Source organism: Physeter macrocephalus, chromosome 9 (genome assembly GCF_002837175.3).
Source record: "Physeter macrocephalus isolate SW-GA chromosome 9, ASM283717v5, whole genome shotgun sequence".
NCBI lineage: Eukaryota > Metazoa > Chordata > Mammalia > Artiodactyla > Physeteridae > Physeter > Physeter macrocephalus.
In genome coordinates, this window is record NC_041222.1 from 11,968,453 (window position 1) to 11,994,877 (window position 26,425).

Below are 26,425 nucleotides of genomic sequence, written 5' to 3' on the forward strand. Positions count from 1 at the left end.
TCTCAAGTGCGCACGGAACATTCTCCAGGATAGATCACATCTTGGGTCACAAATCAAGCCTCAGTAAATTTAAGAAAATTGAAATCATATCAAGCATCTTTTCTGACCACAACGCTATGAGATTAGAAATCAATTACAGGGAAAAAAACGTAAAAACCACAAAAACATCCCTTGGGATGTTTCCCTTCCAGAAATATAAGGAAACAAACACTCTCCAGCCAAGCCAAGTACAGGAGATGGTTCATAGGAGCCTGGATTTTGCTATTTTTTGGTGATGGTGTTGATAATAGAACCAGTACTCCCACCTAAACTAGTGTCCAGATACCATTTGCATGTATTTCTCAAGCTGTAATTTGCATTTTAGGTTGTACTCCCAGAAACTAATCTCTCTGCAAAGAGACACATAAGTATCCTCACCTCCAACTTCTCATATTGATACACTTATTTTATGTTCAATACGTGGCATTTATGTCTCTGTTACAGATTTACTTTCCAGCCTTATCCCAATCTCATCCTCTTCACATTCAAATATTCCACTGAAATTGATTTACTCAATTTTCCTGAATAAATTTAGTACTTTGACACCTGTATGCCTTTTTGGCTGTGTCATTCTCTGTAGTCCGCCCCCCCTCCCATTTTCTTAATATGAGCAAATCCTATCATTATTTATTCAACGTTTACAGGGCACTTAAAATGTGTCAGAAGTAGGATAAAGTTAAAATACGGCCCCTGCTCTTTTGAGTTTACAATCTAGTTCATTCTTTAAGGCTGAGTTAAAATGCCACCTCTCCTATGAGGTTTTCCTTGAATTCTTTTTTTTTTTTGCGGTACGCGGGCCTCTCACTGTTGTAGCCTCTCCGGTTGCGGAGCAAAGGCTCCGGACGCGCAGGCCCAGCGGCCATGGCTCACGCGCCCAGCCGCCCGCGGCATGTGGGATCTTCCCGGACCGGGGCACGAACCCATGTCCCCTGCATCGGCAGGCGGACTCTCAACCACTGCGCCACCAGGGAAGCCCTCCTTGAATTCTTGACAGAAGAAATCTCTCTCTCTTTTCTGAATTTTTCTAGCAATCTTCTCTTATGGGAAATTTGACTTACAGTTCTTAAAATACGAGATAAAAAATACCATATATACACAGCAAGTTCTTAGAGGGCAAGTAACTAATTTATACCTCCTTACTGCACCTGGAAGAACACTGGACAAATATTCACTCACTCAAAATGTATTTAATTCTTAACAAAACCCATGTAAGTTTCATATCTACTTACAAGGAGCCAGCTGCAAAAGACAAGATTCTTGCCTTTGCAGAACCTACTCTAGAGGAGGAATCCTCATTAAATATGGAAACAAATAAATATGTATACGTATACATAATTATAAATTGTGATAAGTAATATGAAGTAAACATGGTACTGTGATAGGAGAATAACAGTAAAAGAACTAACTTAGATGGAGGGGGTTAGGTGGAGAGAGAAGAGAGAAGCCCTCTCTAAGGAGGTAACATTTAAACAGACTGATAAATTAATGGAGTTGGGTAGAAGGGCAGAGAATAGCACCGTTGAGGCAAGAAAAGAATCAAAGTCATTCAAGGTCAGTATGAATAGAACACATTGAGTGAGAAGAGAGGCCAATGAGGTTGAAGAAAGAGGCAGAATGGGTATACTGAAGAAGGCCTTATAGGTCATTTAAAGGAGACTAAATTTTATTCCAAGGGCAACTGGAAGCTATTTAGGCGTAATAAACAGGGGAGTGATGTGACCAGATTTATATTTTAACAGAATACTTTGCTGTGTAGAATAACTGGCCTTTATTTGTTCTTCCCTAATAATATTTCCTGCTCAAGTTTTCTGTGAGGCATTCACAGATGGAAAAAAAAAATTCCTTACAGAGCCATGGGCCATAATCCTTTAATTTGCCAGAATCCAGAAAGACATCTGTTAAAACTTTAGAAGGATTAGAAGAACCTTCTTATTTCTGGGTTATTTAATGGTTTGAGGGGCAAAACTGAAGGATATTCTACAAGGACTGTCCTGGGTTGTAAGAGCTTCTAAAGTCACACATCACCTTTTGTAGGAGAGAGTTAAGCTTACTGAATAATGTTAAGAGCATGAGTTTGGAGTCAGATAAGATCCAAATCCTGGTTCTGCTAATTTCCCTCTGAGTATCTTGATGACATTTCCTATAAAAGTCCCATGAGTCTTTAGGTTGGCAGTAGGTACTATGCATAGAGGCTGCTAAAGGGGCCATATCCAGATTTCAATACCATTTGGGTAAATTACTCAAATTTGGTAGTTGCTCAATAAGTTAAAAAATATGATGAAGGTAGACTAAGCTCCCTGTGGGACATGGACAGCAGACTGTAAGACACACAGCAAGTGTTTAGTAGATTTTTATTGGATTATACAATCTGTACTATACATGGAAACCTTTAACAGTGATGTATGACAAACCCCACTTTTCACTCACACCTCCACGAAACATTAGCAATAAATCCAGAATTTATGTGACTGCAGTTTTTAATGCTAAGGGCAGTGGAGAATATACTAGACTGAGTCCAAGATCTGGATTCTGGTTCATCCAACTCTATCACTTTGTATTCTTTTGGATAAAACACCAATGTCAGTTTCTCAATTTTAGCCTTAATGACATTTGGGGCTGAATAACTCTTTGCTGTATGAGCTGTCCTGTGCACTGTAGGATGTTTAACAGTAAGTATCCCTAGCCTTTACTCACTGAATGACAGTAGCACTGTCCCATGTGTGACAATTCAAAATGTCTCCAGACTTTGCCAAACATCCCCTGGGGGGCAGAATCACCCTACTTCTTTGAGAGCCACTATTGATCTCTGAGTTTTAGCCTCTCATCCGAAACTCAGGGGAATGAGATAACCTCTGTTTTGTTCTCCTTTAGGGTTATTGTATGATTCAAATAAGATAATGAATGGGAAGAAATAGAAAAAAAGACCATATAACATACATAAAAGCATTATTATTACTCTGTGAGTTATTGTTATTATTATGTTCTATGAGTGCTCAAAAACAAGGCTGAAGAAAACTACTCACATTTTGTTTATGGAATGCATTGTAAGGCCTACATTAGGCTATGTGCAATCTAATACACCTTTTACGTTTGTAGTCAATAAATATTTGTTGATTGAATGATTTTAAGTCTGGGCCCAATAGTAACTTCATTTTCTCTTCTGGCATGTTCTCAGGTTTTTCTGCTGAGCTACCACAATGTAGTACGTTTCTAGACCTAACTCCACATGAAGGACAGGCCTGGATTAAACAAGAATGGCTACTTATTTTACAGCTGGAAAATTGAGGTACACGAGGTTAACTGACTAGCCAAGGTCACGTGTCAGTCAGTCTCAAAGCAGTCTGCAGTTAGAATCCAGATTCTGACCTCAAGTCTGGTGACCTATTAATTGTATCGTTGTACTTCTACCCAACTATTTGTGTCCCTGTCTCTTAACACAAAGGTAGCTATTTTACTTTATGGGGCAATTCTGAAAAATTGAGATAAGGAAACAGAGTTATAGTTTTTAGGGAGCTTAGAAAGAAATGTAGACCTATTTCTATTGGGAGGCACAAGTGAATATTCCCTACATTTGGGGTAAACAAAGATCAAGTTATCCAAGGGCCCTGTCAAGTCTATAAACCCCATTAAGTTGTCCAGGAGGAGCTAAATCTAGTTGTTATCTACCTCCAGAGTAGTTGTGTCTTGCAACACTTTACACCATGCTATGGCCTACAATTTGTGTTAAAACTATTACCTGCAGTATTCTTGGCTGCTCTGCCTCTGTAGCTCTAAGTGAGAATGGACTTCCACATAGCCTGAGCTCCAGGCCACATTTCAGCATTCCATTAAAATTCACAAAAGCCCCAAATGCCATTCTGCTATATATTTTCAGTGTCAGAAACAGAACTTTTAAAGAATAACTCATAAAAATGTCACCGTTAAAAAATATCACCATTTATTCTACTCCTTTAAAATACCAGAACACCTTTAATTATTATGCCTCTGTGTGAACTTTCAAATGGTGAATGTCACAAAGAGTCATCACTCTCAACCACTGATTCAACAGTCTTCTAAGTAATTCTCAGGCAACGTATGGGTTGTAGCCTACCTTAACCTTTATAATTATTACAACTTGAAAGAAAGTAAGACCCGGGTTCTAGCCCGGGTGTTTCCATTACATTAAGCAATTTAATCTTTATGGTCACAATTTCCTTAGTGAAGAAATAGAATAACTCATCTTTAGGGCCTATTTCAATTAGAAAAGTTTAGGTGTGTATAATATCGTTTCAAAGAAGAGCAAATGCATACTTGTCTTTTCTAGGAACATTCTGAATATTAGATGATATGCTTTAGACATTCCAACATTTCAGTGGCTTTAACTTAACAGACTGTTCATATCACTTTCTAATATTTTCCAATTCACCAATCTTATACAATCATCTCTTCTGAGAAATACCTAAAGCAGAAATACTAAGAGCAACAGCCCTCCTGGTTCTTGGAGTCAGACTGCTGACTGTCATAATGCAATGCCATCTTTGGAGCTCAGAACAAGTTACTAAAGCTTTGTGGGGATAATACATACACATAAACCTGGGTTAATAAAATCTCACAATTTTTTTGAACATCAGATGTAAAAATACATATGAAAGCGACTGGCACATTAATAACATACATAGTAAATCCTAACTCAAGGGTTTCTCAAAGTATGGTCCAAGGACTGCCTGAATCAGAATTATTTGAGATGTTTGGCTAAAAATGAAAATTACGGACCCCACTCCAGACTACTGAATCTCCTCTCAGGGAATGGAGTCTCAGACTCTAGGTATATATCCAGATATATAGGCAATTCTTACACGCTCTAAAATTTGAGAACCAAAGTTCTGAATTACAGAGAAGTACAACATAGATATAGTACACAGGCTCTAAGGACTGTATGTTTAAGAAGAGGGCGCTTAAAAAAAAAAAAAGAAAAGAAAGAAAGTCAAGATTCAACCAGGAACTAAAATAAAACATTTGTTTATTCTGATATTCCAAAAGGGCACAAAGCTTGCCCAGTCTCACTTAGAATTTACACACACCACCACCTACTAAACAAAGAACTTTCTGGGCTAACACTAAATTTAATAGCAAATGGCTCGTGTTTGGGATTTGAGAGAGGTTTCTTTCACCCACTGTATGAATAAAATCTGAGTTCCAGATGAAGGGGAAGTTATGTATCTTCTACAGTTCCATTTTTCTAGATTAGTTGTGAAATACAGGAATTGAACTATCAGAAAAACAGACTTTATTGCTGACTAATAAGACAACAGAAAACCTTCTGTGTGAAGAAAATGCTGTATATAGTTCGCAACATGATTAATGAAGTTAAGATTTGTTCCCAGCTGAGCACTCCAGGGCCTGTCCCTAACCATCACCTCCAGCATTTCTGAGAATGGGAGTTCAGTTAGAGATCCTGAATAGGCCACTAAAAACAAACAAAAAAGAAACATGAGGAGGAAGCTGTGGGCAGAAGAGATATTTTCTCTTTCTTTTTTATGGCGGCTTTCCAAGTATGCAAGGAAGTTATTCTCTAACTGGTAAAACTGTACCTACTGGTTGTGGGCCCTTGGGCAAATTACTTAATATCTCTGGGCCTCAGCTCTAAAATCAGGTAATAAAAGTAGCCGCCCTCACAGGACTGTTACGAAGAGTTCACTGAGGCAACAGCATAGCGGTTAAGAGGGTAAGTTAGTTTCTTCTAATATAGGGATGACAGTAGCACCTACCTCGTGACAGTGTGCATTTAAACACCAACTTAGCACAGTGCCTAAACACAGTAAGCCCTCGATAAATAGTCATTACCGTTACTTCTTAATCTACTGTTCTTTCTAAACTTGGCATAGGTATAACCCCCGAAATCCTTTGATTTGTCCTTCACCCGTTGCTCCATAGCTAACCTTTCTTTCTAACCTTCGCTGTTCTCATTTTAGGAGTTTTCAGAGTGTGCTAGTGAACTCTATCCACTTCACTTCACAGGGAGGGATGTTCTTCACCTATAATGAATCAGGTGGTCAGTAATATGTTTCAATTTGATTCCAATCTGCATTTATATTCTTTGAAATGTCTCTAAGTTTCAGGCTTCTTTCTCTCTGTTTTCTAATGATAAAGGATACTTTTTTTACGGGTGGTTTCCCCACTGCCAAACAATTCTCCAACACCAGCTGGGTGTCCTACAATTCAACTCAATTCGGACACTATCTTCTCAGAGATAGCATCAGATTACACAGATTTAGGACCCAGTCCTGCAAGACTGCTCTTCACTTCAGATGCCAATTGCAAGCCTGTGATTGTGATCTGCTGGCTATAAACCAGAGGTTCCCACAATCCCCTCTTCTTGAGTTCTACAAATTTGCTAGAGTGTCTCACAGAACTAAGGAAATCCATTTACCCACTAGATTACTGATTTATTACAAAGTATATTAAAGGAGACAAATCAACAGCCAGATGAAGAGATATATATAGTGAGGTCCTGAACAAAGGAGCTTCTGTCCTTGTAGGTTGGGGCCGGCATGGTGGCAGTTGGAAGTGTTCTTGTTCCCCAAACCAGAAGCTCTCGGAACCCTGTCTTTTTGGGTTTTTATGGAGGCTTCATTACATGGGCACGATTGATTCCATTTGGCCACTGTTGATTAAACTCAATCTCCAGCCCCTCCCTTCTCCCAGGAAGTCAGGGGCTGAAAGTTCCAACCCTCTAGTCACTTTGGTTGGCTTCACAAGCAACTAGCCCCCATCCTCAGAGAAGTCACCATATCAACAAAAGACACCTTTATAGCTCTAGTCACCTAGGAAATTCCAACGGTGTTAGCTCTGAGCCAGAAATGGGATGAAGACCAAATATATATTCATTATAAATCACAATATCATACTTTTTCTTATTTTTATATTTCTAAAGTCATTTCATTAGGATTTTGAGAAGGAAACGAAATATGCTCAAAGCGCCATCTTGCAATGAAAATATATACATTATAAGATGTGCCGTGGACTACTTTGCAGCCATAAACAAGAATGAGGAAGCTCTTTGTATAGTGATAATGATCTCCAAGGTACCTTATGAGATGAAAAAAGAAGGGGCACTATATGCTATCATTTGTAAAACGTTTTGAAAGGGAAAAAAGTATATATATATATTATTTGTAAACACCTATACTACCTCTGGGCATGGGGGAATAAGAAGGTAGTAACATTGTGATCCCTAGGAAGGCAACTGGTCAGATGTGGGTTGGATTAGAAGCAACATTTTTCACTACATATCCTTGTGTACCTTTTGAATTGAGAACCATGTGAATACATTTCCTACTAAAAAATTATCAAGTCCAACTCCTTTATTTTACAGATGGGGAAACTGAAGCCTAGGTCATTGAATAATGATGCTAATATACTCTTTAGTCAACTGAACCTATAACATCTGCTTCTCGTACGTTGCTTCTGTAACACTAGGCTAGCTACTTTCCCCAACCCTCCCATTTCTCCAGATAGTTTGTCGGGAAGCAGCTAAGTACGAGGGGTTTCTGAGCTTTACATATCCTGTTTTAGTGGCAAATAATATAGAAGCTCCTGTTTCTCTTGCCCACTCTCACCTTTCTGTACAGAGAAGATCAAGTGTACAACTACATTCTTCACAAAGGCCTTTGGAAAAGCTTTTATTTGCCTGGTCCGAATAGGACAACTCAAATTTGATATGTCAAACAAACAAACTGAAAAGGTCTTTTAGTTATGCAACGATAGAAGGGCCTAAGTCCAATGGGGAGTGGATCTCCCAGTTACTATACTCTACTTCTCTGATACCTTTTGTTGTTGGCTAAGCCACATCCTGGAATAAAGCAATCCCAAGATGCACCCTTTCATACCCCTCTTACTGGATCCTTTTGTAGTCTTGACACATTTCCACCATGCTAACCATGAATGCTTAAGTATGATTTATGTAAAGATCTGAGTGTTTTATAAAACATGTGATAAGAGTAGAGACAGCCCTGGACTAGGCATCAGAGACTCTGAACTACAGACATAAGTTTGCCATACATTAGTTATGTGACATTAAGCAAATCACGTGAACTCAACATGTATTAGTTCATTTATTACAAAATGGATATAAAAATACCCATCAAATAAAATGTCAGAATACTTCCTAATTCTAAGGTACAGTAAATATGAGATATTATTAATGGTAGCTTGCTTTCTCATTAGAGGACAAAATTAATCTCTGAAATGAGACGTCCAAGTCATACATAGGGCTCACTTTCATGTCACTTAAAACACACAGACTCTTATAGCCTGATTTAAAGAACACTAGCTAGTCAGATATGTATAGGTTGGCAAAGCATTGTTTTAAATGACTCTTTGTTATAATCAAAGGCAGACAAAGGTCCCCCTTGCTAAACCTTCCATTTAGTTATATTATACAGGATTTCAATCGTCTATATCACAGTGTTGTTGGTTTGCTTGTGGGGAATGCTGGGAATTAATTTGGTGTGAGGCAGAAACTAGAAAACATTTTACCTTTTCCTTTTTTACTCCTCCCTCCCTCTGAGAGAAAAGTTGTTCAAAACCTCAGATAGAGGCTGCATGGCATGGTAGAAAAGTACTGGGCTAGGAATCAGGAGACCTGGGTTCTATATCTGGCTCTAGGGGTTTATTATCTGTGTGATCCGAGGAACTAGGTCTCTTCATTCATTCATTCATTCATTTGTTCATTCATTCATTCAAATTTATTGTGTACCTACTGAGTGAAGGTACTATGATGAAACCCTATCCTCAAGAAGCGCAGTCTGATGGAGAAGAGATATATACAAATAATTAAAATACAGTATGAGATGTACTAAGGTATAGATTATGCACGGGGTTGTGTGGGAACTGATAAAAAGCCATTACAAAAGGTAGGAGAGAGGAATGGGTGCCTGCGGGTACAGTTAGCAGCATTCCTCTTCTTTCATTTCATAAACCGAATGGATACATTCTAGATGCTCTAAACTGCTTCAAAATTATACAAATACTCTGTACAGTTCTATAATAACTCTACTACCTATTTAGGGAAAGACTCAAACTGGCTAAAAAAAAGGTCCCGCTAACGTTTTACTGGTTGCTAAAGTTTTGCTCTTTATGTGTTCCCCCCAAATCATTTCTCTTATTTACTTTTGTAATGCAGGTTTCTATCTCATTATGCTGTATTGCACAATGTCCTCAGCCTACAAAAGCAGGTTGTATACAAAAGCCTAGGGCCTTTGTGCAAAGGAAAAGAGGTAGGGTGGACCCTTCTCAACCCCTTCCTTCTCTGCAGGGCTTTGTATTCCTAAGGATGGCCCCCCCCCTGCTTGTGGATGTTACCTAAATCATGAAATGATATTACTCAAAGCAATGGAACTTCAAAAGCATTTCCTTCCCAGTGACTACTCTAAGATTTCTTTTGGCATAAACTGCTCACTTTAATGGATTAAGAATCAGACCCTTGCTGACTTCTCATACTTAGTCACAAACTACAGAAAACTTTTGATTTTTTTAATGGCTTTTTTATGCTAAAAGCTGCATGTGGGAGTGCAGGCGTCAATCAGCAACCTGCCCTCTCTCTTCCCTCCCTTTTCCCCAACCATGCCTGGCTTGCCAACTTTAAATGGCAGAGTTATCTGGGTGCTGCCTGGTTATTGACTCATCTGACATCTTCCACTAGTTGAAGTCATCCTGTTGCTGTAAACACTTACTTTTTCAGTGATAACTATGTCATCTTTCTCTCCTTTGTAGCATGTCTGGTGAGGAAGGCAAAAAGAAGAATCAACAGCAGAGGCAAACTGGAACAAGGAGAGGAACAGACTTAAGAATCAGAGACTCTTAAGAGTATGGTATAAATTGTTACTTTTAGAGAAGTCATTTAATTTTATTCACATTCAGTCTAGAACATTTGTTTTTCTCAATTCAAAATTGAGATTACAATCAAAAGGAAAACTGGATTGAGGTCATTTAAAATAAAAAATTCCATCTCCTACTAGGCTAAGTACAAACTTGTTAGCTTGGCCTTCAAGGTATTTGACAAATATGGCCCTGGTCTCCTTTTCAACTTTAATCCACTATTTCCCTATGTATACTGTTTAAGACAACAGTAAACTATTAGCAAACTATTGCACAGAACTCTCTTAACCAATTTAACTGATCACACATTAGCTAGGCTATTCTCCAGTATCATGGGAGCAACACTTCTGCTCTCCCTCTCAGTGAAATTATGTGCTTATTGAGGGTATCAGTTGTGTTTATTCACAAAACAATTTATGCCAATTGTGTTTATTATTCTAAATATATAATTTAATAAAGTATTATATAAAGCAATGAAGTATAAATGAGAAGAGGAAAACAACAGCAGCAGCTAATATTAACTCAGTACTTACTACTTGCCAGGCACTGTTCTAAATGTTTTAAATGGATTAACCCATATAATCTTCATAAGAACCTTGGGAACTAGATACTATTATTGTCCCTATTTCACAAAGGAGGAGACTGAACAACATGCCCAAGGCCTATACAACTCAAAAAATGGCAAAACAATTTGGCTCCAGAGCTTTAACTACTATGCTATACAAGTTGAAAGCTTAGGAAAGACTAGATAAAGATACACATAACTATACTCCACTCTACCTTGTATGTGAAAGTAGCCACAGATAATACATAAACAAGTGAGCAAGGCTGTGTTCCAATAAAACTTTATTTACAGAAACAGGCAGCAGGCTAGGACAAGATTTAGCTCTCACACTGCAGTTTGCAGATCCCTGAGACCCACGCTCCAAGAAAAGGCTTATTCAAAAGAATGGCAAAAAGATGTTCAAGTTTTAAGTTAAAATAAAATGTTTAAGATCTACGGGTAACTAATATCTGTATGATTCCCTGCTTTGACTTACTTTTTTTCAGTTAACTTTTCCCTTCAACGTGGAAAGCCTTACTTCCTTACTTCCACTTGGAATCCCACTCATCTTCAAAGCCCATTATCTAACCCACACCTTCCTCCAAACTATGTAGATTTGATCTCTTCTTCCTTTTATATCCTACAATCATTAATTTCTACTTATGAGACTTACTTTGCTGTATCTTCTATTATGGCTATTTGTATACTTCAATTATCGCCATTATTCAAGTATAAGCACTTTGAGGACAGGAACAATGACTTACTCATTTTCTCATCCCAGGCAACACCCAGCACAGCGTGTATACATAGCAGGTTTTCAGGTGATGTTTCTTGAATTGTGTTCTGACATTCTTCTGTTTCAGTGACTGAACAGAAAGAACACTATACCCCCCCAAACCTACGTTCAATTCATATCCCTAACACCACAGCTAAGATCTAACTTGGTTATAATATTAAACTATTAATTTTAAAATGCATCCACCAGAACAGATTAATATAGGTGTACCTGTATATAAAAATTGTCATCTAAATTGTAGCAAAATTGCTGATAATTCTAAAGGAATTGTTAAAATTGATGCTTTCTGGTTAATCTTCAGGGTGTCAATACATTTTATAAACACATCTAAAAGCTGTATACTTAAGCAAAACAAACAAACAAAAATGCTTTATTCAAACTTGAGACAGGGTTGTGCCTATTTACCTCCCAGGAGTACTATTTGATAGATATCTGGGAGCGTTTAGGGAGCCTGGCCCAAGCTCAGAGTGAGTTAGAAGGGCTGGGACAGGAATTCAGGTTTCCTGATTCCTAGTCCGATATTCTACTTCAGGAAGACAGTGGCTTTTTAGGTACACTCAATCCCGCAGTTCAAAGCCTGGAAGACTGAGGAAGCCTCACCACTATCTTCCCCTTCCTCATACTGCCAATCAGAACCAGCAGCTGTGTCCCACAGTGGTGATCTGGGCACCCATATCTGTGGTGTTTCCATCACCAAAAAGGCTGATCCAGATTTTAGGATTCCAGCCTATCTAGAAAGGCGACTTCAACACCCTGGATAAAAACACCCCCAACTCAAGAACGCAAAATCAGTGCTCAATGATCCCATTTAGCATTTTTCCCCCCTTTAGCATTGTTAAAAAGCACTATTCAGATGTTGTGGTGCTGGAATGACAATGACCAGTACTGGGGAGAGGGGTAAGAAAGAGCTGTTACTTATGCAGCTTATTCTTTTCTTTTTTTTCCTTAGAGTAGCCAAGCTCACATTTAACAGAGAGCTACCACAAAGGGTTCCAGTTCCAGTGCTTAGATTCCAGTTGCATCATTGCTTTTACATTGTCAGCCTTCACTGCTTTAACCATCTTAATCTGTAAAATAAACACAGGAAGCAGACAACAGCCCTATCCTTCAGTTTAACAGAGGAATACTTTATTAACAAAAATTAGACCTACATATAATATTTTTAGCTATCCTATTTCTCTTTCCCCTCCCTTAGAGCGTTAAACAATAGGAAAATCATCTTCAATTGACACGAGACTAAGCAACCCAGATAGTTCAAAGCTAATACAGCATTTTTATCTTTCTGGAAGATACCTATAAAAAGCAAGAGCCATTGCTGGGCTCTCTGGGTCACACGGAAAAAAATATCCTAAGAGAATAAATTAAGTAATAAGGAAACAAGGATGAATTCCACTACTAGGTCTAACAAAGAATTAATGAGGACCCATTACGGGCAAGAAGGCATAGTGCTCTGTGACACAGGACACACCAAGATGAATAAAAGTGTCATCGTCCTTGAGGAGCTTACAATTTAGTAGAAGCACACAAACTATAATAAGAAGCAGAACAAGGCAAGTGCCAAGAGGTATAAAATCTCTGGGAAGGAGCTACCAACCACTTCACTTTGATTTCATGCTAACAGATTAAAACATTCAGGTAAGGGACACCTGTTGTACTAATCTGATTGAGAGGAGACACCCAGAGTGAAAGCACTCCTGAGATCTATGGAAACAGAAGCTACAGTGGGACATACACCTCCGCTAAGCCAGGCCTACCCCGAGATTGTTCCAAGAATGACCCTACGTTAACCAAAGAAATGCTTATATAAGATACACAGAGGGTGGAAACCGGAGGCAGAGAAGTCGACAGCAATTGATGTTGTCTTAGGTCTGTGGCAAGAAGACTACGTGAAACCCAGGCCAAGGTTGGTGCTGGGGGTTTTCAGCTTCTGAAGTTTCCTCCTTTCCATCACCCACCCCCAGAACATTCCAGCTCTCCTGCTCATCACCTGGCATAGGTGGACTCTAGGGAGGGGACTTCTCTCCAGATGTATGCCACAGTGGAGCAATAACCACTCTGTGAGAGAATACTGTACTTAAGGACTGGTAAGGTTCTTGTTGACCCGGCAGCCCGCTAATTCCCGAATCAAGAGACTAGGGATCCAGCCTCAGTCTGCCCTTTACTCTGTGTGACCGCGGACTAGTCATCCAAGTGCTTAGTTGCTCTCTTTCCCTATCTGTGAAGTCTGGGATTATGAGGAGACTGAGATTGAATTCGATGACCTCTGAGGTCTTAAAGCTTCTTGACCAGTCGGCACACGGAAGCACTGGACAAATAGTCCGTTGAATAAATAGCGAGGGCGGCCACAGGGGACAAGCGGCAGAGGGAGCAGGCTGGTTTTACAGACGGGGAGACTGAGGAACGGAATACCTCGCCCCAAGGTTACTCCGGTTATGTCACTATGGGGGCCGGGCCGAAAGCTCAGGTCTCCAGACCTCCAGTTCCGGGCCCTTTTTCCTTTCGCCGAGCTGAGAAGAGTGGCGTGGAGATCCTCGTCTCGGAGGGGAAAGAACTGTGCTCGTGCCAGGGTTGCGAGAGGGGCGGGAGAGGCCTTACCTTCCCAGATCGAGTCCAGCCACCGGCGCCTCCCTCTCAGAACCTTATTCTGTCACACCCCCAGGACTCTTCAGAAGCCCCCTCCACTTCTGACCCTCTCGACGTGTCCAAGACCGCCACCGAAGAGCCGATTCCCGCCCCTACCCCGCCCCCTGGCTCTCTGGCCAATCGCCGCGCAGGGTTTCGGAGCGCCTGTGCGTCTCGCCGCTTCTGGGGGCCGAAGAAGCCTTTCGTCACGCGGCTTGCCTCCCCCTCCAGGTCCTCTCATTTGCCTTTGCTCCACCTTCTCCAGAACCTAGTCTCCTCCTGGCCGAGTCACCGTGCGAGAGTTCGTCCTGCCGGAAAACAGCACGGCGCGGCGGCGTTTTACGACGTTGGCGGTGAAAGGCTCTGGAAACCCTCCGATTTCTTCCCCGAAGCGGGGCGAAAAGCTGCGCGATGTTCGGTGCGGGCGACGAAGACGACACCGACTTCCTCTCGCCTAGCGGCGGGTGAGTGACACACGCGTGGGGCAGAGGGCGTGGCTGAGAGAGCCTGGCCATACGGTTGGAGGGGCTGCTCCCTTATCAGACTTCTTCCCAACTTCCGGGTCCAGACCCTTGCCACATTCCGGTGCTCCACAGGTCTCAGAATCCAGGCAGAGCTCGAAGCTGTGCTGCGTCTGTTCACCTGGATTCTGGACCTGGCATCTCCCCTGACGCGCGGTAGGACCCTGGGGTTCGACTTTTGCTTCCTGGGTCACAGTTTCTCCTTCTGTCAAATGGGGGTGATTATTGATGAAAATACCTGTCTCAGAGTTTTTATGAGTCAGCTGGTGCCTATATGAGACTTTCTCTTCTCCGTGGACAAGGCGGTGACACTTAAGAATTGACGCTGGTGGGTCAGCTTCAGCATCCTTCAAGGCCTAGCTCGGATGTCACCTTTTTGGTGCTTTCCCTTCTCCCACGGCCCCACGGAGAATAAATTGCTTTCTCTTACTTATTCCCACAACTAGGTGTGTTTACCTTTATCTTTGTACACAGAACATACTAGATTTTGAGCCCTGACAGGACGAGAACTGTTTACGTTGTTCATACTGTTGTGCGCTCGGCACGGTTCACCGTTCCTAGCACATAGTGGGTGCTCAGGAGGTGCCTATTGAGTTAATAATGACTGTGAAATTGCACTGTAAAGCTTAAAACCAATGTAAGAAACTGCAGTTGCTGTCCTCTGTCCCCAGTCACTGTATAAACTAGCCTGGGGTACAGGTCTTCAAGGGGCAGGGTTTTCTCTCTTCCACTAATCAGTTTATCCTTTTCCCTTATGTTGTGTCGGTAGACAGCTTGACTCCCTTCAAACTTGTGAGCTTCCAAGTTCTGATCCTTGCAGAGTCTTTCTTTGAACATCTGTTTAACCAATTTAAGAATGTACCGAAGAATGATGAATACACCAATATATACTCCTCATTCTACTAAATACTTAGAGGTTACAAAAATGATTAAGCTGCTCTCTCTGGTCTCAGGTTGCTTCTAGTTCTGGTGGAGAGTCCAGTACGTGAGTGACCTAAAATGACACTGGCTCTCTTTTGGTCTTAAATAGGATCTTTTGACTTAAACTGTGATCAGCTCTACATTAGCCATCCTGAGTCCTCTTTTCACTCTCACTGCCCTGTTCCACCCCTACCCTCACTTTGGATGTCCTACATCCACTTAGTTGCCCCTTGAGTTCTTTCAGTTGCTCAGCTATTTTAGAGTTAAGCAGTGCTTTGGTTCCTTTTTTCCCTACTCCACCCAAAACATTCACTATTGCCACACATCCAGCCTGTTGCTGTTGACTATGTAGTCAGCCATTTGAATTAATGTTTTTTCAGACAAACCCGTTTTGTAAATGGCTGTGCCTTTTGAAAGTTTACAAGATATACTTTATTTATTTTTAATAAATTTATTTATTTACTTATTTTTGGCTGTGTTGGGTCTTCGTTGCTGCATGCGGGCTTTCTGTAGTTGAGGCGAGCGGGGGCTACTCTTGTTGCGGAGCGCGGCCTTGCTCAGTAGTTGTGGCTTGCAGGCTCTAGAGCTCAGGCTCAGTAGTTGTGGCACACAGGCTTAGTTGCTCCATGGCATGTAAGATCTTCCCGGATCAGGGCTCAAACCCGTGTCCCTTGCTTTGGGAGGCGGATTCTTAACCACTGCGACATCAGGGAAGCCCACAATATATACTTTAAATTCACATTCTTCACTAGGTGAAAGTCTTTGAGGGAAGTCTGTAAATGAATGTTACAGCTCCCAACTTTATTTTTAATTTAATTTTTATTTTATATTGGAGTATAGTTGATTTACAATGTTGTGTTAATTTCAGGTGTACAGCAAAGTGTTTCAGTTATACATATATATATCCATTCTTTTTCAGATTCTTTTTCTATATAGGTTATTCAAGAATATTGGGTAGAGTTTAGGGCTTCCAGCTTTGATGCAACAAGCAGTACACTGCTGACTGAAAATTCCTGGGTGGATAACGACAGTCATGTGCTCTTCTCCAGGTTCCTGGCCTGAGATAAGTTCTTGGTGGCTCAGCTATGCTGATTTCCTGTGCAGGCTCCTCAGGGACCTGAGAAACTAGTTCTAGGCAGGAGACTGTACTCCTAAACACAGACAACAGCTAATTGAATGATAAAAGGCTTAGTAAACAAAGTTATACAGGTAACTTATTTTTGTTCCCCGTAATAACCAGAAAAACTAAATCAAGTTTAAGATTGAGAATACAGAAAGTTTCACCAACATTCCCTGATGTAGCTATTCGTTTGTCAGTTTTCTCTAAGGAAGTAAAACATATGACAGTGAGTACTGCGGCTGCTTTTCAGTTCCTCTTGTACAAGTTTAATTTACTGTAAATATTACTTGATTATTATTTTTTAAGTATCTTGACTTAAATGTGTGACTTACTTGATTCCACTTAAGATAGTCAAGCCTGGGCTTCCCTGGTGGCGCAGTAGTTGAGAGTCCGCCTGCCGATGCAGGGGACAGAAGTGAGAGTATTAGTGCCTAGGATGGCTGTCTAGATGATTGATAATCTGTGTTCCAAATTTCCAGGCCTTTTCGTCCATGGTTAACCTAGCAATAGTAAAGTGGTAATCAGGAGGTTTGTGGGGTTTTTTTAGTCTTAGCCCTTTCTTTCCGTTGAGACTTTGAAATGAAGAAATATGTGAATGCCTACTAAGTGTATGGTACTTGGCTTCAGCTAATATAGATAGGAATAAGGAACAGTTCCTGCCCCTAAGAAACTTCCAGTTTAGTAGTAGAATAAAACAATCCAATAATGATAATCAAAAAGCATTCTTAAGGGGCCAGTAATGTATATACTTGTGTTGTAGATTATATAAAAGTTATATCTAGGCAGGGACTTCCCTGGTGGTCCAGTGGTTAAGACTCCGTGCTTCCAATGCAGGGGGTGTGGGTTCGATCCCTGGTTGGGGAACTAAGATCCCACATGCCGCGGCGCTGCAAAAAAAAAAAAAAAGTTATATGTAGGCAAATCTGATTAGCATAATGATGATAAATCACCAGTGTAGAGGTAGAAAAAAGAAATCTGGAACTGATCATCAGAAAGCATTTTTAAGTTCTGTAAAAGATACAGAAAAGCCTAGATTCTGATGTTGATTCTGCCCCCAGTTAGGAGTGTGACTTTATGGACAAGTCACTTACCATCCTTGACTCTCCATTCCCCAGTCTATTAAATAATGTGGTTGCTCTAGGTGATCTTTGAGACTTTTCCCAATCCTGTAGTTTGTATTTATGCTAATATCAGCTTATAGTTGCAGGTCAGTTTGTGCACTGATCAAGCATGGTTTCTTCCTTCTAGGGGTATCTGAGTTGAATCGACATTTTAAGGTAGTAGGATGTGTACACGTGTATAAAACATATTGTGTACTTACTCAGTGCAAGGTACTGTACTAAGTACTATATATACAGTATTGTATTAATTTCTTTCGACTACTCTCTGAGGCAGTTTTTACTAATATTATACTCATTTTGCAAATGGGAAATTAAGGCTGAGAGAGGAAAGTTGCTCAAGGTCAAACGGCTAAAAAGTAAAAGAACCTAGATTTAGGGGCTTCCCTGGTGGCGCAGTGGTTGCGCGTCCGCGTGCCGATGCAGGGGAACCGGGTTCGCGCCCCGGTATGGGAGGATCCCACATGCCGCGGAGCGGCTGGGCCCGTGAGCCATGGCCGCTGAGCCTGCGCGTGAGCCTGTGTTCCGCAACGGGAGAGGCCGCAGCAGAGGAAGGCCCGCATACCACAAAAAAAAAAAAAAAAAAAAAAAAAGAACCTAGATTTGAAATCAGGCAAGCAGATTTCCACCAGACTGCCTGTATGCCTTATTATTATTATAGAAGTAAATGTTTGATACCACAGTTTGGAAAAGAAGTACTTGAACAACCGAAAGAGTCCCCGTTTATTAAAATACATTGTTACATTGTAAATGCATGTATTACTGTTTTGTTGTTTTGTTTTTTATTTTTGGCTGCGTAGGTCTTCGCTGCTGTGTGCGGGCTTTCTCTAGTTGTGGTGAGCAGGGGCTACTCTTCGTTGTGGTGCGCGGGCTTCTCATTGTGGTGGCTTCTCTTGTTGCGGAGCATGGGCTCTAGGCTCGTGGGCTTCAGTAGTTGTGGCATGCGGGCTCCTTAGTTGTGGCTCGCGGGCTCTAGAGCACAGGTTCAATAGTTGTGGTGCACGGGCTTAGTTGCTCTGCGGCATGTGGGATCTTCCCGGACCAGGGCTCGAGCCTGTGTCCACCGCATTGGCAGGCAGACTCCCAACCACTGTGCCACCAGGAAAGTCCAACATTTATTTTTTTAATGTGATTAATGCTGGAATGACTTTTCCTATGAATTGTAAACTTAGAGACTAAAGTCCAGAGTTAGCAAGCTCATTCTTGCTAACATAGTTAGTGAGATGTGTACATTTGAAAACACTTCAGAAGTGGAAAGTGTAATAATTTACAAAAAACCTATGCCCCTAAGTCTGTGTAGAGTTCATTTAAAAAAATTAATAGAAAATGAATTAATCTGAAAGATAATTAGGTTGACCTGGCTTTTGGATTGATTTTGCAATCATCAGTTGGCTGGCCTTTAGGGCATCTGTGGAAACTTAGTTTACCGACGACACTTTTGTCTTTCCATTGAAAAACAAAAAACAAAACTGCACCTGCAAAATGAAAACAGCAAATCCAGTACCCATAGTTTACTGAAGCTACCAAGAACATTCTTTCTTATCAATGATTTGTGCATAATCTGTTAATCTTAACTAGGTTCTAAGCTTTGCAAATTTTTCACAAGGTGAAAGGCATTGCTCATTAGGATTCCTAGAATCTTATTCTTTTAGGGAATCTGCTCAGATTGCCCTGGGTAAAAGGAGAACTCTTGGTCTTTTCTAAATTTCATTAGCATTTGTTGATGTCTTAATGTAGGCCAACACTGCTCTCATTTAAACCTCTTAGTCCTTTAAAGTAGGCATTGTTGGCCCCATTTACAGGAAACTCAATACTACCTTGAGAAAACAAGGTAATAGTTTCAAATCATATTTAATTTATTTTGCAAAATGCTAGTATGTATTATACATTAAAATTATGAGGGAAAAACAGTTGTTGGGATGTTTCAGTATTTAACAGTAACCAATTACCATGTTAGATGATAAAGACTGAATAAGTTTTATTAATCTCTATGGAGTGTAACTCCATAGAACAGCTACTTGTTATATATCTCATGTTATAGTTTGCAATTATATAGTATATACCTAATTCCCTTGTTAGAGTATATAAGCTACTTGAAAATAGAACCAAGTTTTGCTCACCAGTGTATACCCAGCACTTAACACAGTGTCTGATGCATATTTCTTGAATGAATCATGTATAGAGTTCTGTGGGAGCCCCAAGGAAGATCACCTAACCTAGACTTTGAGATTAAGGGTCAGCTTCCAGGGGAAGAATGTTTCAGGCAGAGAGAACAGCATATCCAAAGGCTGGAGATTAGAAAGATCTTGCCTTATATGAGAAATTAAAAGTTCCACAGTATGACTGTAGCATGCAGTTGGAGATGAGGTCAGACAGGAAGCTGGGGAGGTAAGGAGAGGTGCGGTCTTGAAGGGGCTTGTAAAACTGTCTTATGGAGTTTGGACTTTTATCTTGGTAATATTGAGGTGTCATTGAGAGTTTTAAGGAGGAAAGAGACTTGGTCAAATTTGGTTTTGAGAAAGGTCACTGTGGGTGCAGTGGGAAGGATGGATAAGAAGCAGACACGACCAGGGTAGGGAGATGAGACAGGAGGTGGCTGCAGGAATTCAAGCTCTGTAGATGTGATGGTGGTCTGAAGTAGGGAAGTGTCATTGAGGCTGGGGAGAAGTGAAGAGTTCGAGAAATAGCAAGTAAGATCAAATGGACTTGAGGATAGGTCATGAACACCAGGGGAAAGAAAAGTCAAGGTCGATGCCCAGATTTCAGTTTTGGTTGTGGATGTTTGCAGAAACGTGTTAACGTAGTAGACCCGAGACCGTTATCCTTAGAAAGTCTTGCTTACAGGGTTGGCTGGCAGCTGGAAACTCGATTGGTAAACAGTTCCCCGCACTAAAGCTTTCCACAAATGATAAGAGTGGCTCACTGTGCCTAAACTGTACAGACGATATGGTTTATTACTGAACCTTGTCTTTCTTCTGGGAGTCTAGAATTTTGATACATGTTAGAAGGTTTCTATGTGACTAGCCCACAATAAAAAACCTTGGGCACTGAGTGTCTGATGAGCTTTCCTGGCAGACCACTCTCACACATGTTGTTACAACTTATTGCTGGAGGAATGTAACATGTCCCGTGTTACTCCACTGGAAGAGGACTCTTGGAATTTTGTTCCTGGTTTCCTCTGGACTTTGCTCCAGTGTGCCTTTTCCCTTTGCTGATTTTGGTGTGTATCATTTCCTTGTAATAGACCTTAGCCCTGAGTATATATATATTATACGTGTGTATATATATATATATATGTATATAATATATATTATATATATATGTATATTATATATATATAATATATAATATATATATGTATATTATATATTATGCTATAACTGTATGGTAAGTCCAGTGAGTCCTTCTAGCAAATCACTGAGCCTGGGGACAGTCTTGAGGATCCTGACACAAAATGTCATTCATCAAGAGAGGCAGCACAAGAGTAAGAACAGGTTTTGCTGGGCAGTGGGCATTGGAAGATATGAGTTCTGGTTTGGACATGTTGCATTTGTGTTCCCTGTGGTATATCTGTGTTGTCTGCACTCAGGAACAAATTCTGGGCTAGGAATACAGATTGGAGCACCATCAGAATTTGGATAGCACTGATATCAAGGTAGATACATTAGATTGCCAAGGGAGAGAGAGTATGAAATCTTGGGGACATGGATATTTAAAGGTTGGGCAATAGTAGAAGAGTCCAAGGAGTTAAATGAGGAACCAGAGAGATGGAAAGACAGTAAGAGAGGGATCCCGTGGACATTTATTGATGTGTCTTATTTGGGCTGGTCCCTCCTCCCACCCCTGCAGGTATCCTCACGGAAGTCAGAAGAAGAGTTTGTTTAAAGAAGAACAAATTAGTTGACAGTGTAAAAAGACAGCATGAAAGCCAAATAAGATAAGGACCGATAAACTGTTTATTAACAAAGAGGTTGTTGGTGATTTTAGTAACAGCAGTTTCAGTGGAATAGTTGGAGCATAAGATTCATCACAAGGGATGATAAAAGAATGGTTCTGCTGTGAAAGATAAAAGATGAAATCATATATGGGACTATGTTTGATGCAGTAAGTTTGTAATGCGTTTTCTTTTTAAAGGTGGTGATTTTCTTTCTTCCTTCCTTTCTTCCTTTCTTTTTTCCTTCCTTCCTTTCCTTCTTCCTGTCTTTCTTTTTCTTCCTTCCTTTCTTTCTTCCTTTCTTCCTTCCTTTCTTCCTTTCTTTCTTCCTTTCTTCCTTCCTTCCTTCCTTCTTTCCTTTCTTTCTTTCTTTCTTTCTTTCCTTCCTAACCACTTGACCACCAGGGAATTCCTTATAAAACAGTTTTACTTCAATGTAATAAACTAGTGAAAAATAGGAAACTATGACTTGTTAAAGGCAAGAATGTACAGTTTGAAGAGACCATAGAGAGCACCTGGACTAATCACCTTAATTTACAGATGCAGAAACTGAGGTCCAGAAAGAAGAGATGCCTTGACCAAAGTCCTGTGGATGGGCAAGGTCATTTGATGCTGTTCATATCAGAGATACAGTCTTGATTTCGAAGAGACTTAGTTGCCGCTTCTGATATTGAGTGGTGGGATATATAGTCAAGGAGGTATTTGTTTGAGGTAGGAGCATGGGCAGCTTTTATAATGATTCCAGGTTTGAGATATGTCAAGTGAAATGTCATTTTCTACTGACAGTACCAGATTGGCCTCTCTTTTTGGACTGGATCAGGCAGCTGCTGGCCATGGAAATGAATTCTTCCACTACACAGCCCCAAAGCAGCCTAAGAAAGGCCAGGGAACAGCACCAACAGGTAAGTTAAGTGGTTAGGATTGGCCCCTGACAGGTTAGTTGGAATCATAAACAACCTTCTAAAAGTGACATGCCAGGTCATCCCTCCTTGATCAGTCTGGCCAAGCTCACCAGCAGTGAGGTGTATGCTGCTCTGAGCTCTGAGATCCTGAATTCCAGCGGCTAGGTAGTGTGCTGTTTTTTGGAAACTGATGGAGGAAAGTCACAGGCAAGCTCTTCTGCCCCACGTGGACACCACTCTCCAAAACTTTGCCCAGGGTGCTCTACGTAGGCGCCATCCAATATTTTGGCAAGAAGGAAGAGCTGCTTTTCCCATCTTTCACCTGGGTGGGTTAGATGTATGCTGACAGTGAACTTTTCCCAACTAGAGAACGATGCTCAATGCTGGATCCCCTGAACATTTCATCAGGATGAACACAAGACATATTGAATGAAAATTTGTTGAACGAAAGGAGAAAAGGGGGGACTAATATTTCTAAAAAACCTGCTATGTGTTTGGTCTCAGGTGCTTCACCTAGATTGTCTTATTTAATTCTCACAACAATTCTGTGAAATAGGTGAGACTACCACCATTTTAGAGGCTCAGAGAGGTTTAGGCACATGGTTAAGGTCATACAGCAGTAAGTGACAGAGTTGAAATTTGAACCCTGATCTGACTCACTCCAAAGCTTGTCTACCATCCTCTGCACTTTGCTGTCTTTGTGTAAGAATCTGAAGAGGAGTGAGGGACTGATAGAAATAGCCCAGAGCAAAACAGGTGGTAAGGGACATTAAATTAAATATCTGTTGAATGAAGAAGAAAGTATTGAATGTCTTTTACATTGCTAGGCGCAATGCCAACACTGAGGATGTTGTTAGGATATTTAGAGTTGAACAGTTGCAACAGATACTGTATGGCCCATAGCCAAAAATATTTACCGTTTGGCCCTTTACATACAATGTTTGCTGACCCCTGCTCTAAGTCTTACCTGTCACTTTTGGCAGCTTTGCTGTGGATTGCTGGCCCTGTTCTCCAAGCCATAACCTGGCCAGATTTCTAGTAGGCTATGCTTTTACGTTTCCTGTGGCACATCTCTTCTCAACAGTGTACTTGTAACTCAGTTTAAAGTGGTTGAGTTAATGAATGTGGATAAAAACAAACAGTCTCAGTCCCCACCCAATGAAGTAACTTGCTTTTTAAAATTAGAAAACAAAAACTATGAGTTAATTATACTTTTAAAGGGGAATTATAGAGGCATTTCAACTTAAAAATTACCTATACTACTGTCTTATGCAGGCATTTACAAATAAAATAAAAACTTGCAATACAGGAGACGCTCTCTGTTTAAGGAGTATTTATATAACAAGTCTTTTTGGGAAAGGAGGTGACTGCAGCATAGTTCTTGAATCTCTTCAGATCTCTAGAAAAACAGAGCAAGTGGACAAACCTTGGATAATATTTACAGTAAAACCAATTGAAAAGGTATCCTCATGAATCCCCCCAATACAAGCAGGTATGGACACAAGGCTTGCATGGTGTCAACATTTGCATGGGAAAAAACAAGGAAGCAATGGGAGAATATTTGAATCTGAGAATGGGCGAACCCAAAGTAGCCAACAGGTGTTCATGGGAAATGTGGCAGGCCAAGCTGGAACTGCAAAGCATTTTGCCCATTTTAGTTATGGGTAAGTACAAGGGGTTGATGATGGTGACTAGAACAGGAGCAGTCTTGCTCCTATGAAGTGCTGAAACTCATCCACTATGGTGACCTTCCAGGAGAGATCCCCACCCTGAGTAGAACCTGCCGAGAGTGGAATTAAAATGAAGGAGGATAGGGATATTAAAAGTGAAGAAGAAAAGATCCAGATAAAAGTAGCTCTAGAATAGAATCAGGAAGTCTCAGGAGGAAGCCCCCTCTTCCCGCTTTTTTGAACTCTGTATGGCAACAGAACAGTGAGTTCCATGAAGTTAGGAAAGCCACCCTGAGCCATGCCTCTGTCTAAAAGTTCAGAAAAGCAAATTTCACATAAAAATGAACAATAGAACAGTATCAGAGTCAAACTCCATGCAAAGTTATTATAAGAACAAGGAACAGAATAGTATCCCTACAGTGAGAGCTCTACTCTGTGAGAATGTTTCTTACTGAATAGATCAAAACTACAACCACCTATTACCATTAATAAAATAACATAAGACATGAAATGAGAACATAAGTGAGAATTTTAAAATCTCAGAAGTAAGTGACAGGACTTAGGCAAGAATTAGAGATGTCAGAAAAATTATTTCAGAAATGAAGACTAAACTAGAAGGAACACAAGAATGAATAAACACAACAGATTATGCCTTAAGAGAAATAGAAGGTTAACAGGAAGACGTTTTTAAAATAAGAATTAAAAAATTTAAGAGATAAAAAGTTTTGAAAGGAAAGTGACCAACATTGAAGATAGCAGAGAACTTCCAACATGTGGAATATACATATGTATATTCCCTGAAGAATTAAAAAAAAAAAAAATAGGGGAGGAAAACGGGCACCTAAAACTATAATTCAAGAAAACTTTCCTTGGGAAAAAAAAACGATTTGAAAATACATATTAAAAGCAGTCCTCATGAGCAGGGAATTCAAGAATCTGTACAATACTGATTTCCGAGAGGAAGAAATGCTTAACCAATGAGAAGGTCACATGATTGTGGCATCTGACTCACTTATCCCTCTAGCAAATCCATGAACCAGGGCGTTAAGTAGGGAGATGAGAGTGTACTGGGAAAAGTTGAACTAACCTGAAAGAGGATGCTAGGCTGACCTTGGGGAGACAGTAATTTTTCTGTGTTTCAGACTTGGCTTGATAACTTAACTGAGGCCTTAGTTCCTCCTTTTTTTGGTATTCACTGCTTCTCAGGAGAAAAGTTTTATTGTAGCATTACATACAACTGGAAAGTACTGATTGAATTTAAAACTATGTTGTAGGTTTTTATAAAAGAATAAGGAAAACAAGAACAACCCAGACTAGGAAAATAAGCCAACAACATAAAATGGGCAATTCATCAAAATAAAACAAAGTAAATGGCCAATACAAATCTATGGAAAATGTTAAATTTCTCCTCCCCTGTAATCAATAAATGCAAATGAAAACAACAGTGAGGTGGCATTCCCCTTTCCCTAATGCCACCCGTATCCCATTGGTAAAGATTTAGAAAGATTATCTCCTCTTGCGGGCAGGGATGCAAAGCTGGCCTACTCATACTGCTGGTGGGAGTGTAAACTGGTAATGGCATTTCTCAAGGGCATTTGGGCAGGTCGTAACAAAACCTTAAAAATTTTCACACTCTTGCATGCCGTAATTCCATTTTGGGGAATTCTAAGAAAGTAATTAGAGGTACATACAAAAATGTACATTTTAAGGATGCTTATCATAGTGTTATTTATCATAGAGAAAAATTGGAAACAGCCCAAAGAAATGGCAAACAATAGGAAATTGGATGAATTCTAGTAGAGTCAACATAGTATTTAACCATCAAAAAGTGTTTTTAGGACTATTTTGTGTTTTGGAGACTGTTTTGAAAAGTATGAGGAAATGCTTACACTAAGTGAAAAAGGAGATTGTCAAATCATTAATTTTCTTTAAAAAGGATGAAAAAGCTGGAAAGTTTATGTGTATAGAAAAAGGACTAGGGGACTTCCCTGGTGGCGCAGTGGTTGAGAGTCCGCCTGCCGATGCAGGGGACACGGGTTCGTGCCCCGGTCCGGGAAGATCCCACGTGCCGCGGAGCGGCTGGGCCCGTGAGCCATGGCCGCTGAGCCTGCGCGTCCGGAGCCTGTGCTCCGCAACGGGAGAGGCCACAACAGTGAGAGGCCCGCGTACTGCAAAAAAAAAAAAAGAAAAAGGACTAGGAATAAATACATCATGTTATTAATGTTTATTTTTGGTTGGTGAGATTATAGGTCATTTTTTTTTTTTTTTTTTTGTGGTATGCGGGCCTCCCTCTGTTGTGGCCTCTCCCGTTGCGGAGCACAGGCTCCGGACGCGCAGGCTCGGCAGCCATGGCTCACGGGCCCAGCCGCTCCGCGGCATG

The 26,425-nt window shown here is 40.6% G+C and overlaps 2 protein-coding genes across 6 annotated transcripts in view; one reads left to right on the plus strand and one right to left on the minus strand.

Moving 5' to 3' along the window:
* Positions 1-13,926, minus strand: part of SLC31A1 (solute carrier family 31 member 1) — a 27,868-nt gene extending 13,942 nt beyond the window's left edge. The window contains exons 1-2 of one of the 2 annotated variants that reach the window (XM_007109498.4): positions 13,833-13,926; positions 9,753-9,839 (exon numbers count right to left, since the gene is read on the minus strand). The gene's annotated coding sequence lies outside the window, so the exon portion shown is untranslated. The remainder of the gene's footprint in view (positions 1-9,752; positions 9,840-13,832) is intronic. The other variant, XM_007109497.4, reaches the window with a different exon arrangement.
* A 152-nt stretch (positions 13,927-14,078) lies between these two features.
* Positions 14,079-26,425, plus strand: part of FKBP15 (FKBP prolyl isomerase family member 15) — a 57,907-nt gene continuing 45,560 nt past the window's right edge. For all 4 annotated transcript variants that reach the window (XM_028493619.2, XM_055087012.1, XM_007109495.3 and 1 more), the window contains exons 1-2: positions 14,079-14,323; positions 22,260-22,375. In XM_028493619.2, coding sequence (XP_028349420.1) covers positions 14,271-14,323; positions 22,260-22,375 — 169 coding nt within the window. In that variant the 5' untranslated portion in view covers positions 14,079-14,270. The remainder of the gene's footprint in view (positions 14,324-22,259; positions 22,376-26,425) is intronic.